A 14489-nucleotide genomic window follows, 5' to 3' on the forward strand; every position below is an offset into this window, starting at 1 on the left:
TCAGCATGGTCCCCGCATGCCTGCCTTTCCTCATCTGCTATTTTTTGCTCAAATGACAGAAATGTTCTTCTTTTCTTGACCACATCAAGTGTCTTCCCACTTCAGGAATTTGAAAATTACTATTTCTCTTTCTGAAGCACTTTTCTCTCAGATCTTCATCTAATTCAATCCTATATATCATTAATATCGTTACACAAATACAACCTCCACAGGCCGTTTCCCACTCCTCTATCTCAAATAGCAACGTCCCCACTTCTTTCCTTGCTATTTTTTTCTTTATAGAACTGAAAGCAATAAAAAATCATATATCATGTTATTTGTTTCCTGATTTATTTTCTATTACGCTTCTAGAATGTTAATTTTGCCTTTTTTACTGCTGTATCCAAGTGCCTAGAACAATGGTAGCAGAGTATGAATGTCATACAAATCTTCTGTGTAGAATATATTAAAAACAAGGGAGAAATTTACAGCTAGGGAAAAGAAGATCGGATTGAAAATCTCTGGAATTGTAAGAAAAGAAAAAAAAACTAGTGATGCCATGTTTGAATTTCCTAAGTCAGCATAACTTCTTATTTTGAAAAATTCTATCATTGGAATTTACTGAGTTGTCCTTCTTGAGTTTCTTGTTTACCACCAGTAGTCAGGATATAAATAAACTTCCCCGGTTCCAGGCTGCTAGATTTTGTATTCTTATTCACTTATCCTCAGGGGATAACCAGTGCTGGATTTTCAGGAAGATAAAGCAAGACAGACTTGAATGACTTATTGAAATGGCATAAGAGTGTTTCCAATTATAGAAGCATTTTGTAAAATCAATAACTCAAATAAAAATGAATCATTGTAATCAGTTGGAATCTATTTAATAAGTACAATTTAAAAAAGTAAAATTGATAAAATTTAAAAATTAATGTAGCTCATGATGATACTAAAAAGGGAAGTTAACTTTGAATATGCCAAAATACGTTGTTTGGCATACGTTGTTTTAAGGTTATATAAAGAAACTAAGAAATGTTATTTGTTAATACAAATAAATTTGGAATCCTGCACAAAATTTTGTTTAACATCCAAGTTACTATCCACTAGTGGTTGGTGCCCAAAATCAGACCTGTTCAAAGCATTTTGATAAAGGCTTGCTCTAAGAAAGTTAAATCTTAAAAGAAAAGGGAACAGGCATAGAGCATCAAGAGGTGATTTGCATGAGAATTTCTTAAAGCTCCTTGTGTGATTATTACACACTAAAAATGAGAAAAGAAAAAAAACTATTAACAAGTTTGTTTGTAAACCTTTGTACACCTTATGATTTAAACACACACACACAGGATCAATTTGGTATTGATTTTTGCTGTCTTAACACAAGACTGGTTTACTTCCAAGCATTAGTAAGCTCTGACTCCCTAAAGAAGATAAAGCACTGAATAAATAATTTATTCCCATATTGTAATTAGCAGTACTGAAACTTTACTGAGAACTAAACATCATTTTTTCATGTTACAATATTGAGGAGTAGACCCTTGTTACTATCACAAGAGTAGAGGGTAAATACAATAAGAAAATTGAGCCCTGGTCACAGATGTCAGCTAGTTGCTCTTGAGCACATCCCGCTTCAGATGACAACTTGAGACCCTATATAAAGTCTAGCTTCCTCCTGTAGCAAGAGGGGCTAACATTGGTGGCTCAGTGCTGGCAAATGCGATCTAGGAAAAGTCAGTAAAGTAGATTCTATTGCACAGTATTTCTATTCCCATGGAAAATGCAAAGACCTTGTGAGTACCCTAAGTTAGGGCAGAGAGCAGGAAATAAGGAGGATGAATATTGAATAATATATGTTAACAGACCTCTTTTTCTTCTAAAGAGTCTAGTGTCAACACTGCCCAATATGCCTGCCTATAGGTACGGGTTAGTAAGCTCTGAGATAAGTTGTTTCCCCCTTCTCTTTTTTTTCCTCGCTAACCCAGTGGCCTCTAAAACAAACCCTGAAAAGGGATCAGGAAGCTTACAGCCATATCTCAACTTTATTTCTTAACTATTATGACTTATGAGTCATTTTACTCAAATAGTCTGAGGTCTCCTCATCTGTAAAATGAAGGGACATTTACATTTTTAAAGATACCATCCAAAAATAAAATTCTTATTTTAAATCACCTCTCAAGTTAAATTCTTCTATTCACTTAGGGTTTATTATCCTGGTTTAGAATTAGACTCACCTAACTAATAATGGAACAGACAGTAAATTTACTTTTTCAATATTAAGCAAAGATTACATGGATATAATCATTACAATTGATGACTACAAAAAAAAGACTTTTACAAATGATCATTAAAGATAAATTGCTCTTGACGCTGTGACCACTTAAGAAATGAAATTCTTGATAAGCACCAATTAATATGATGGTGTTTAATTTCATAACAGTGTCTTTGAAAGTTATCAATTTCTTTTCCCTTGCTGTAAATTAGTCCAACAGCAAAATATCATTGCAACAGATAGTGAACAGAAAGATCCTAGATATATTTTATAATTTACCAGCTTTATTAATGGAGTCCAAACAGCATAGTATTGTGGAAAGGAAATGAGCTTTGCAGTCAGATAGATTTGGGTTCCAATTCCAGCTTCAGCACTTACCAGCTAAATGACCTAGAGCGTATTAAACACCACCCTCAATGAATACAAAGTTTAGGAGGGCAGAGAATTTGTTTTCTTCTATGCTATTGTATTCCCAGTAGATTCTGGTATGTTATAAATATTCCGTTGAATATTTGTTGAAGGATAAAACTCTCAGAGCCAGGGTTTTTCATTAAAGAAAATGGAGATAATATCTTAATGCTTTACTCTAGAATTAACAAGGCAGTTTGTTTGAAAGCCATTAGCAGAGATCATGGCATTTAGCAGGTATTCAAAATACAATTTTACCCTTCCTTGCAGTGGTGTAAAATAAAACTGGATCAGGTAAAGAGTAAGCATATTCTCAAAAAATACTTATGTAAAATACAATATCTATAAAATCAAAGAAACATGCAAATGTATAGTTTCATATCAATTATGTTCCACTTTGAGGGGTAACTCTTGAAGCTCCTTTCATCACTCTCTTATTCCTGAAATTAAGAGTATTAGCCACTCTCTAGGAGTACTTTTTTGGCATCTTATTGTATTAACTTCTGTGAAAAGCCTCAAGAGAACAACTTCACTCAAAGGTGAATTGCTTTAGTAGACCTCAATAGACTACTGCATCCTCAAGGTCAAAGGAGCCTCACGTTTGGTGTCTGGTTGAACCACATGAAATTGCCTATATTTGTTTATGACCTATAATAATGGCAATTGTGTATAATTCAGCCAGCTGGTCAATATATATTTATTCATTTTTTACACTTAAAAATTTTCCTTTTGATTGGAGAAGTTGTGAGCTTACCAAACAATCGTGCATAAAATACAGTATCCCATACACTACCCCAACACCAACAACTTACATTGGTGTAGAACATTTCAAACAATTGATGCTAGCATGTTGTTATAATTGCACTATTAATTAAAGTCCATGGTTTAACATAGGGTTCACTTTGAGGTGTAGTTCCATGCATTTAAAAAAAAATTATTCTGTTACCAAATATACAATCTAACATATCTATCCCCTTTTAAGTATATTCAGATATATATTTCAGAGCTGTTAACTGCATTCACAATACTGTGCTACCACCACCACCACAGATTACTTAAGCATTTCCATCATTCTAAATAGGAACTCTGTGCATTTTAAGCCTTAACTTCCCATTCCCTATCTCCAATCTGTCCCCTTTTAACTTATTTCTAGATTCTCCCTCTGCGAGTTGCTTATTCTAATTGTTTCAAATCAGTGAGATCATACAATATGTGTTTTGTGTCTGACTTATTTCACTCAACATGTCTCCAAGATTCATCCAGGTTGTCACATGTATCAGGACTTCAATCATTTTTATGGCTTAATAATATTCCATCATATGTATATATACCACGTTTTATTTATCCAGTCATTGGTTGATGGGCACTTGAGTTGCTTCCATCTTGTGGCAATTGTAAGAAATTGGTGCTATGAATATCAGTGTGCAGATATCTGTTCGAGTCCCTGCTTTCAATTTTTCTGGGTATATACCTAGCAGTGGGATTGTGGGATCATATGGTAGTTCTATAATTAGCTTTCTGAGGAACAGCCAAACTCTTCCACAGCAATTCTCAGGTTTACATTGCCACCAGAAATGAGTGAGTGTTCCTGTTTCTCCACATCTTCTCCATTCTAATGGGTGCATAATGGTTTCTCAACTGTAGTTTTGATTTGCATTTCCCTGGCGGGTAAGGATGTTAAGCATGCTTCCATGTGCTTTCTGGTCATCTGAATATCTTCTTTAGAGAGATGTCTATTCAAGTCTTTTGCCTATTTTTTAATTGGGTTGTCTTTTTGTTGTTAAGTTGAAGAATTTCTAGTTATACTCTGGAGATATGTAGCTTCCAAATATTTTTTCCATTGTATAGGTTGTCATTTTACTTTCATGATGAAGTCCTTTGAGATGGAAAAGTTTTTAATTTTGATGAGATCCCATTTATCTATTTTCTTTCTTTTGCTGCTTGTGCTTTGCATGTAAAGGCTAAGAAACCACTGCCTAACACAAGGTCCTGAAGATGCTTCCCTATGTTCTCTTCTAGGAGTTTGATAGCCTGCTGGCTATTATATTAAGATTTTGCTACATTTTGAATTGACTTTTGTATATGATGTGAGGTAGGGGCCCTCATTCTTTTTTTTTTTTTTGCAAATGGAGATCCAATTTTTCATAGCATCATTTGCTAAAGAGACTGTTCTTTCCCAATTGGGTGGTCTTTACCAACCTATGAACAATCAGTTGGCCATAAGAGTGAGGATGGATTTCTGAGCTCTCAGTTTGATGCCAGTGGTCTATATGTCTGTCTTTGTGCCAGTACCATGCTGTTTGGATTACTGTGGCTTTGTAATAAGTTTAAGATAGGGAAGTGTTAGTCCTCTTGCTTCATTCTTCTTTTTCAAGATGGTTTTAGCTATTTGGGGCCCCTGTCTCTTCCATATAAATTTGATGATTGGCTTTTCCATTTCTGCAAAGAAAATTGTTGGAAATTTTATTTTGATTGCATGAAACATATAAATTGCTTTGGGTAATACTGACATCTTAATGATATTTAGTTTTCCAATCCAGGAACACAGAATGTACTTCCACTTGTTTAGGTCTTCTTTGATTTCTTTTAGCAATGTTTTCTAGTTTCTGTGTACAAGTCCTTTACATCCTTGGTTAGATGTATTCCTAGGTATTTGATGTTTTTAGTTGCTATTGTGAATGGAATTTTGTTCTTGATTTCTTCTGATTGTTTATTGCTTGTGTATAGAAACACCACTTAGTTTTGGGTGTTGATCTGGTATCCCACCACTTTGCTGAATTCATTTATTATTTCTAGGAGTATTATTGTGGATTTTTTTAGGATTTTCTCTATATAGGATCATATCATCTGCAAATAGGGAAAATATTACTTCTTCCTTTGAATTTGGAAAGCTTTTTATTTCTTTTTCTTGCTTAATTGCTCTGGCTAGAATTTCTAGTATAATTTTGAATAACAGTGGTGACAGTGGGCACTTTGTTTTGTTCCTGACCTTAAAAGGAAAGCTTTCAGACTTTCACCCTTACATAGGAAGTCAGTTGTGGGCTTTTAATCTATGTCCTTTATCACACTGAGGAAGTTTCCTTCTATTCCTATTAAGTGTTTTTATGATGAAGAGGTGCTGGATTTTGTCAAATGCCTTTTCTGCATCAATTGAGATGATCATGTGTTTTTTTTTCTTCTTTCTGTTAATGAGGTCTATTACATTAATTGATTTTCTGATGTTGAACCATCCTTGTATACCAGGGATAAATCCAACTTGATCATGGTGTATAATTCTTTTAACATGCTATTATATTTGGTTCTACTACTTCATGGAGGACTTTTGTAACTAATAGTAAGACATATTGGTCTGTAGTTTTCTCTTCTTATAGTGTCTTTATCTGGCTTTGGTATGAATGTGATGTTGGCCTTGTAGAATGAATTAGGAAGTGTTCTCTCCTCTTCAACTTTTTGGATGAGTTTGAGCAGAATGTGAGTTAAGTCTTCTTGGAATGTTTGGTAGAATTCCCCTGTGAAGCCATCTGGTCCTGGGCTTTCTTTGTTGGGAAGTTTTTGATTACTTATTAATTCTCTTTTCTAGTAATTGGTTTTTCATGATCTTCTATTTCTTCTTGAGTCAATGTAGGTAGTTTGTGTGTTTCTAAGAATTTCTCCATTTCATCTAGGTTATCTAATTTATTGGCATATAGTTATTCATAGTATTCTCTTATAGATAGTCCTTTTATTTCTGCAAGATTGGTAGCAATGTCACCCTTTTCATTTCTGATTTTAGATATTTGTATCCTCTCTCTTTTTTTCTTTGTCAGTCTAGCTAAATATCTGTCAATTTTATTGGTTTTTCAAAGAACCAACTTTTGTTTTTGTTGATTCTTTCTATTGGGTTTGTTTGTTTTCTAATTCATTTATCTTCTGTTCACTTTGGGATTAGTTTGCTCTTCTTCTTCTAGTTCTTCCAGTTTTGAAGTTAGGTCTCTAATTGGAAGTCTTTCTTTTTTTTTAATGTAAACATGTAGAGCTATAAATTTCCCTTTCAGCACTGCCTTAATTGCAGCCCATAAATTTTGTAATTTTATTTCATTTTTCATTAAGCATTAAGATGTTTCTTAATTTTACTTCTGATTTCCTCTTTAACCCACTGATTGTTTAAGAGTATGTTGTTTAACTTCCACATATTTGTGAGTTTTCCACTGCTCCCTGTATTACTGATTTTTGTTGTGGTTGGAGAAAGCACATTGTATGATTTCAATATTTTTTAATTTATTGAGACTTGTTTTGTGACTCAATATATAGTCTGTCCTGGAGAATGATCCATGAGCAAATGAGAAGAATGTATATTCTGTGTTCTTGTTGGGTGAAATGTTCCATATATTCTGTTAGATCTAGTTGGTTTAGAGTATCATTCAAGTCTTGTACTTCCATATTCCTCTTCAAACTAGATGTTCTATCTATTATTGAGAGTGGTACTTTTAATGTAGAATTATTAATTTTTATCCTCATATCTGTCAGTATTTGCTTCAAATATTTTGTGGCTTTACTATTAGGTACATATATATTTATAATTATTGCATCTTCCTGCTGAATTGTCCCTTTTATCAGTATTTAATGACCATCTTTTTCCCTTGTAACTGCTTTTTACTTAATGTCTGCTTTATCCAATATAAATACAGCAAACCCAGCTCTCTTTTGGTTACTATTTTCATGGTATATATTTTTTCCAGCCTTTCACCCTCAACCTATTTGTATATTTGAATTTAAGGTGAGTCTCTTGCAAATAGCATACAGTAGGGGCATGCTTTTTTATCCATTCTGAAACTCTCTGCCTTTTACTGGAGAGATCAATCCATTTACATTTAAAGTTATTACTGATAATACAGAATTTTCTTCTGCCATTTTGCTGTTTATCCATTGTAAGTCACATCTCTTTTTGTCCCTCACTTCTGTTAATGCCTATTTTAAATTTATTTGATACTGTGTGTTGTACCATACTGAGTGCCTTCTCATTTCTATCTGGATATATTTTCTAGGTGTTTTCTTTGTGTTTACCATGGGGTTAAAATTCAGCATCCTAAATATAAAACAATCAAATTTGTTTTGATACTAACTTAACTTCAATACCATGCACATATACTTTTCCTATACCTCTCTGTTTCCCCAACATTTTTTTTTTGTACTTGGTACCACCAATATCTTTGTATATTGCATATTCAAAAAACATAGATTTACCATTACTTCTAATGCATTTGCATTTTAGCACTTGTAGGAAGAAGTGGAGTTACATACCAAACAATACACTACAATAATACTGGCACGTATGATTACCCTAATGGTTGTCTTTACTTCAGTTCTTTATCTCTTTATGCTGCTTTGAACCACTGTCTAGGGTCCTTTTCTTTCAGTCTGAAGAACTCTATTTAGTACTGCTAGTGGTGATGCTGAACTCCCTCAGCTTTCGTTTATCTGAGAATGTCTATATCTCACCCTCATTTTTGAAAGAAAGTCTCACTGGGCATAAGATTCTTGGTTGGCAGTTGTTTTCCTTCAGCAGTTTAAGTTTTTCAACCCACTGCATTCTTGCTCCCATGGGTTCCCTTGTATGTTGCAGCTTTCAGAACTCTCTCCTTGTCCTCTGAATTTGACAGTGTGATCAATATATTTTGGGGTGTATTTTTCTCCATGTCTATCCCGTTTGGTGTTCTCTAGGCTTCTTAGATATGCATAGTCACATCTTTTGCTAAGTTTGGGAAATAAATTCTCTGTCATTATTTCTTTGAATATTCCTTCTGCCCTTTTCTCTTTCTTCTCCTTCTGGGTCTTCTATAATGCATATATTGGTATGCATATGGAAGGCATCTTAAGCTACTTTCATTTTTAATTTTCATTTTACTTTCTGCTTCTCAGCCTGACTCATTTCAAGTGTTTTGTCTTCAAATTCACTGATTCTTTCTTCTGCCAGGTCCAATCTGTTCTTGAAACCCTCCTGGGTGTTTTTCATTTCAGTTATTATAGTCTTCAACTCCAGTAGTTCTGTTTGATTCCATTTTAAAATATCTATCTCTTTATTAAGACTCTCATATTGCTCATTGTTTTTCTCCTGATATCCTTTATTTCTTTCTCTGCATTTTCCTTCATCTCCTTAAGCATTTTTAAGATCATTTTTTAAAAGCTTTGCTTGGTATGTCCACATTCTCTTCTTCTTTATTGGTATTTTCTGGATTTTTATCTTTTTTCTTTGGGTGGTTCATCACTTCCTCTTTCTTTCTTTGTCTTGCACTATTTTGTTGCACATTGGACTTGTCAATATTTTAAACCATTAACTCTGGGACTTACTCCCCGAGTTGTCTGTTCATTGGTTTTGAAACCAGCTGGTGATAAGACAGAGATTTTCTGGAGCTTCAGCCCTCCTATCAGGAAGGTCTGCTCAAGGCAAATGTAGTGTGCAGAGTTTTCCATGTCTTTCTGGGGCTCTATTTTGTTCTGGTCTTTTGCTTGTTAGTTGTTTCAGAGTTCCCCTGTTTACAGAAGTTTGGTTGTCTCCTCTGTTTCACAGGAGACAGATCTCCTTCTCCAGGGTGTCTGAAGCCAGCAGGCCCTTGTGCCAGACAGTCTACCTTTATAGCTTTTTACTCTCCTTTCATTGTCTAACTGCTTTGCCTGGAGGGCAAGTTCTGGGAGGAGGACACAATGGAGAGGCCTTTCCCAAGTCAGTCTTTCCCAGCCAAAACAGGCCAGAGACCCAGAAAGGGGCTGCAGACCAACTCCAGAGTACACTAGGAGGGGATCAGAAAAGGGATCAAGAGGTTCTCTGATAGATCCCTAAAGCTGAGCTTCCCTGGCCTTCCCAGCATATGTAGCCCTTCAGCTAACTGTCCCCTGCCACCTGAAGAAGTACAGCATCTTTAAATCTCCACTGCTACCACCCCAATGTGAAACAGTGGGTTGAAACAATGGCTGCCACCACTCTTATTAGGATAGGTTGAAGCAATGGCTCCCCTCAGAGCCAGGTTCCCAGCAATCAGAATTTGCAGTTAAAAGCTATGATCGGTGATCCACTGTGCCCACTTCTGTTCTTTGGGAAGAAGATTTTTACATCCCTTTCTGTCACCAGCAGCTAGCCAGGGGCTGGACTCCACAATGGCCTGTGCAAGAGTTGGGGGGTGAGGGGCGTATGAGCACCTGTAGCTGCCACGTAGAGAGAGTAATTTGCTATTCTTTACCATAATTTATCAGCCTTTTCCTTCTACTTTTCTTCGGATGTACAGAGCTTTTCTGGCCTCCAGAGTTTCAAAACAGATGTTTCTGCCTTTTTATAGTTGTTCTGGTCAAAGGATTGAGTCCTAGAGCTCCCTACTCTGCCATCTTCCCACACTCTTTACATTTATTCTTTTAAATTTAGAAATAAAATAGTAACTTTACATTTGGATACTAATTCTTAGAATTTATTAGAGAATTGGCCTAAGAGTTGTGCCCCCAATATATGATTTTAAACATAATATAAACAATAAACTAAGATCATCAGGAAGAATCCCTTGCCTTGTGTTGTATGCTCCAGCTCCACTGAAACTGAAGTATGAGAAATTCTTCACTTGTATTATTTCCTCTAGATTGGATATTCTCTTTTACCCTGACCCCATAACTTCTATGACACCTTCCTGCCCACTCTGTCCTTCTCATTACGATCTAGCTGAAGTGCTACCTCCTTCATTAGGCTTTCCCACACATGCCCTTGTCTGTGTTCCCACTCTACACTTCTATTTATGTACGTACCTCACTAGAGTAGAAGCATCTATTCTTATGCTGTTTTCACCTGATTTGAAAGCAAGCAGTTATTTAACCCAAAACTTACAGGTACTCCGTCTGAAGGAATTTTTGGTTTCTCAAGTTCCTTTATTTGAAAAATTCACTGACTTTTATTTTGGAGCCCCCTTACATGTACATCAAACTTTTAAACTTTGCAGAGCAAGCCTTTTCCTACACTTTTACCAGAAAAAGCAATTAAATTTCTGGATTATACAAAAGGGAATAATGAGGGCTTTCAGGTAATGTGAAATATGAACAATATGCCAACTGTCAGCTGTTTTTACTGTGTGTTACTGTAAATTATTAAACAAACAAACAACTTACCAGTCTCAGAAGTCCTTACAGAAAGTAAAGAAGATAACTGGTTGCCGTGACCAAATCTGGTATATGGCCTTACAGAAATGTTATACAGGGTGTAAGGTTTTAAGTCCCTTAAAATTATGTTCGTTGTTGAGGTGTTCTTAATAAATAAAGTATCTATATTTTCACAGAGCACTTCATAAACAACAATAATCCCATTGGGTTTCTCAGGTGGTGTCCACTTCAACCTTATTTCACTTGCAGTAACATCAATTACTTCAACATCTTGAGGTGGTGACTCTGGCTCTGGGGGAAGAAAACTAAATTTTAAATACATATGGGTTTTTTTTTCCATGCTTGTTGCTTCTGGCACTAAACACAGCATAAGGAAAAATGGCACAAGCACTCAACATCACTTGTTTCTATGTATTAAAACTGAACCTGATATTCTTACCATCTTCTGCAGTTCTCACAAAGATGTCATTTTCCTCGGACAAAGAACTCTCTCCAACATGGGTTGAAGCAGCTACTCTCATTTTGTATTTTGTGTATTTCTTTAATCCTATAAGGACAACAGGAAATTTGTTTAAAATTCTTAAAATAACAGTCCAGGATGAGTGCCATTTAACATCAGCCTAGTGAAAATAATTTATTTTGGGAACTGGCTATTCAATCTCCCCAAATTCCTTGGGCTTGAGAGTCTTTCCATGTTGATGAAGTTTTAGTTATTTCCTAAAATATTAAGACAATATTCTAAAAATATTCAAATAATGTTTGGCACACTGCAAGGGGTATAGTTGACTTGACAAACACCATTCAGCTGAATTACTTCAATTTATATTTACACTCATTCATTCAGGCCTTCAATATTGAGTTCTCTTGATGTACCAGGCATAAAATCCCCTAGGTTAAGTATATTCCTATGAAACTTGTGTTCTGATGATGATTTTAATTTCTTTGTGGATAAACATGGTTAAAGGAAAACACAGTTAATAAAGATATTTCTGAAGGAATTATTCAAGATATCCATGGCAGCATAGCACCGCAGAATTGGAATGATGCAGCACATGTTCTGCAGTGCTTGACAATAGAGAGATGCATATTTTTTCATTAGAAATGTTAAAAAACAATAGCAAATAAAACTTTGCTCTACCTGTTATGAGAAAGCTGTTAACTAGAGTAGTCATTTGGAATGCTCTGTTTGTATCCAGTTCCATTGCATAAATTGTATAATGAGTTATTTTTCCATTGGGATATTCTGGAGGATCCCAATATAATAAAATAGATGAAGAACTAATATTTTTATAGTTTATAATTTGAATGGAGCTTGGCACTTGAAAAGAAGAATGAACAATTAATAGGAATGAAAAGAAAAAAGTATTACAATTTCAGGAGCAATAGTTTCAGGTGATTATTTCAAAGAAAATACATTCTTACCTTGCTCATGTGTCCTAACATTGATAACAGTTGGTGGTCCTTCTCCCATGATGGTGAAAGCAGATACACTAATCATGTGCTCAGTGAAAGGTATAAGTCTCCTGATAACATAGGACAGCTGTTCAGCAGCAATGTCAGTGATATACTGAGTTCTTGTAGCTACTATTTGAAATCAGAGAAAACAAAAAATATGTTTGGATCTATAATCAAAACTATTTTTTGCCCACACAGTGATATCTTAAACCTGACTTCACATTATTCGTTAATCTCTGTATACATTCCTTTATATGAAAAAAGTGCATAATTAATAATAATTATAAAAGCATTGTTTGCACTCAGAGATTATACTGAATATTGTGATGAATTCTGAATACCTCCTCAACAATACCTATAAATACTTTGTGCTCATAATATAGTTCTGCTAATTCTTAAACACTATTCCTGAACACAAGAATAGTTTTTTAGTAAACATAACATTCTAGAAGAGATTTGTAAGAATTATTTCTGAAAAGATGGAGTAGGCAATAATAGCCAATCAAATTATAGAAATAAATCATATATATTCTAATTAATTGAGTTATAGATATAAGACTTTTATTTGGATTCAAAATTTAGCATGCCTTCATTAAACCTAATAATGCTTTAAAGCAAGAAAGCTTGGATAACTGACAGACACACACACACATATCTGAACCAAGATTTCAAATAATATCAGTATTTTTACTTTATTTAGAACTTATACTTCTGAAAAAATGTCAATTAGCTTTTTAGACCATCAAAGTATTTAAGAAAACATCTGCATCAAAAACCTTAGGCCTCTTAGTTTTTAATTTTGCTCCCACTGTACTGTTCACAATAGAAAAGGATCAATGTATTAAATTAACAAATTCTAGTTATTATACACCATTTGGATTAAGACGACCAAAAATAAAATAACATTTTTAATTTTGAATGTGGCAAATATGACTTAGAGAAAAGGCAATGAAATATAATCTTTCTCTCACAACATTTTAGGAAAACCAGAGAGAGAAGTTAGATCTGTGTCAGCTAACAAAGTATTTTCATTTGCTATAAATGACCATTCTTCTTTGAGAAACAATAAGGTCCGCTGACCCTGAAGCACAAGTGTATACACTAATGACATCACCACATCAATGGGTCACCTACACCTGTTTATCACCCACGCACTAGAGTTGTAACTTTCTGACCTATTTGCCTTTACTGACATTTGAAAACCTATTAGTCAAAAGCTGCAGAGAGCATGGGGCCTGTAAATGATTTGAAGATATGTTAATCCCTACCCATCACACCTGCTTTGGCAACTGTAATAACTGATTGTCTATGCAGCTTGGCCAGAGACTCTAGGGTGCTACTTTCTCTAGGAGGAAGGTCAAATGGGTTAGAAGGGGCCAGCTCCTGCTTGTGTGGCATTTCCATTTGCTGCTCGAGGTTACCCGACAGTTAAAATAATCTGACTCCAGCCTATGAACCATTAATAATTTGGCTGAACTTTAAGCTAAAGTTCATGTATGTGCTAGAAGTACTGGTGGTTTAGATGTACTTTATAGAAAATAAAACTTTTACCTACCAGCTGTTGTATGCTGTCCTTCAGCTCTATTTCTTGCAGGAAAACTCTTATGTGGAAGTCTGTTATACACAACTGAAGCAAATGAGTGCAGGTCAGAAGATATCTCTGCTGAACCCTCGTATAATCCTGCCATTGACTCTACTATGTTCACAGTTTCTAGAGCAATGGGGTCATTTATGTACTGTAAGCAAAAATAGATATTTACAAATACTCCTTGTGATAGTTATACTTAATAGTGGCTTAAATCAACTATTAGATTACAAAGTTGTGATGTAGGAATCACGCTTTTTAAATGATAATATTATTTACACAACTTTTGCCTCCTTCACATTCCAAGACTGCATTCTCAATCTACTAAAATTCTGCATTCTTGTAACACATTGTGATGATTACTATACCCTAAGAAACCAACATTGTATCGGGGGAAGAACCAGACTTGTTTGTTTCTGACTTGATTTAGTTTCTTAATGGTAAAATTAAGCATGACTGAAGTAATTTTAGTTGTTCACCCCCAAAATGTAAGCGCTCTAGACATACTGCCTTAGTAAAACATGTCTTGTTTCCCTACGTATGCATCCTTATTTGTATTCCATGTTTGAGAAGCCTGTATGCCTTCTTGATACATATCATTGATAGTAATTTATCTGTAACGGAGTGAAGTTACACACGTGAACAAAACTGCATGGTGACAAGTTTTTCAAACAGGATTCATGGCAG

The 14489-nt window shown here is 34.8% G+C and overlaps 1 protein-coding gene across 3 annotated transcripts in view; it reads right to left on the bottom strand.

The window, feature by feature from the left end:
* PTPRQ (protein tyrosine phosphatase receptor type Q) overlaps positions 1–14489 on the bottom strand; it is a 217499-nt gene that overhangs the window by 164493 nt on the left and 38517 nt on the right. For all 3 annotated transcript variants that reach the window (XM_037845990.1, XM_037845989.1, XM_037845991.1), the window contains exons 10-14: positions 13773–13953; positions 12185–12346; positions 11901–12080; positions 11202–11309; positions 10772–11053 (exon numbers count right to left, since the gene is read on the bottom strand). In XM_037845990.1, the coding sequence (XP_037701918.1) occupies positions 10772–11053; positions 11202–11309; positions 11901–12080; positions 12185–12346; positions 13773–13953 (913 nt within the window). The remainder of the gene's footprint in view (positions 1–10771; positions 11054–11201; positions 11310–11900; positions 12081–12184; positions 12347–13772; positions 13954–14489) is intronic.

This window comes from Choloepus didactylus, chromosome 8 (assembly GCF_015220235.1).
Source record: "Choloepus didactylus isolate mChoDid1 chromosome 8, mChoDid1.pri, whole genome shotgun sequence".
NCBI classification, from domain to species: Eukaryota; Metazoa; Chordata; class Mammalia; order Pilosa; family Megalonychidae; genus Choloepus; species Choloepus didactylus.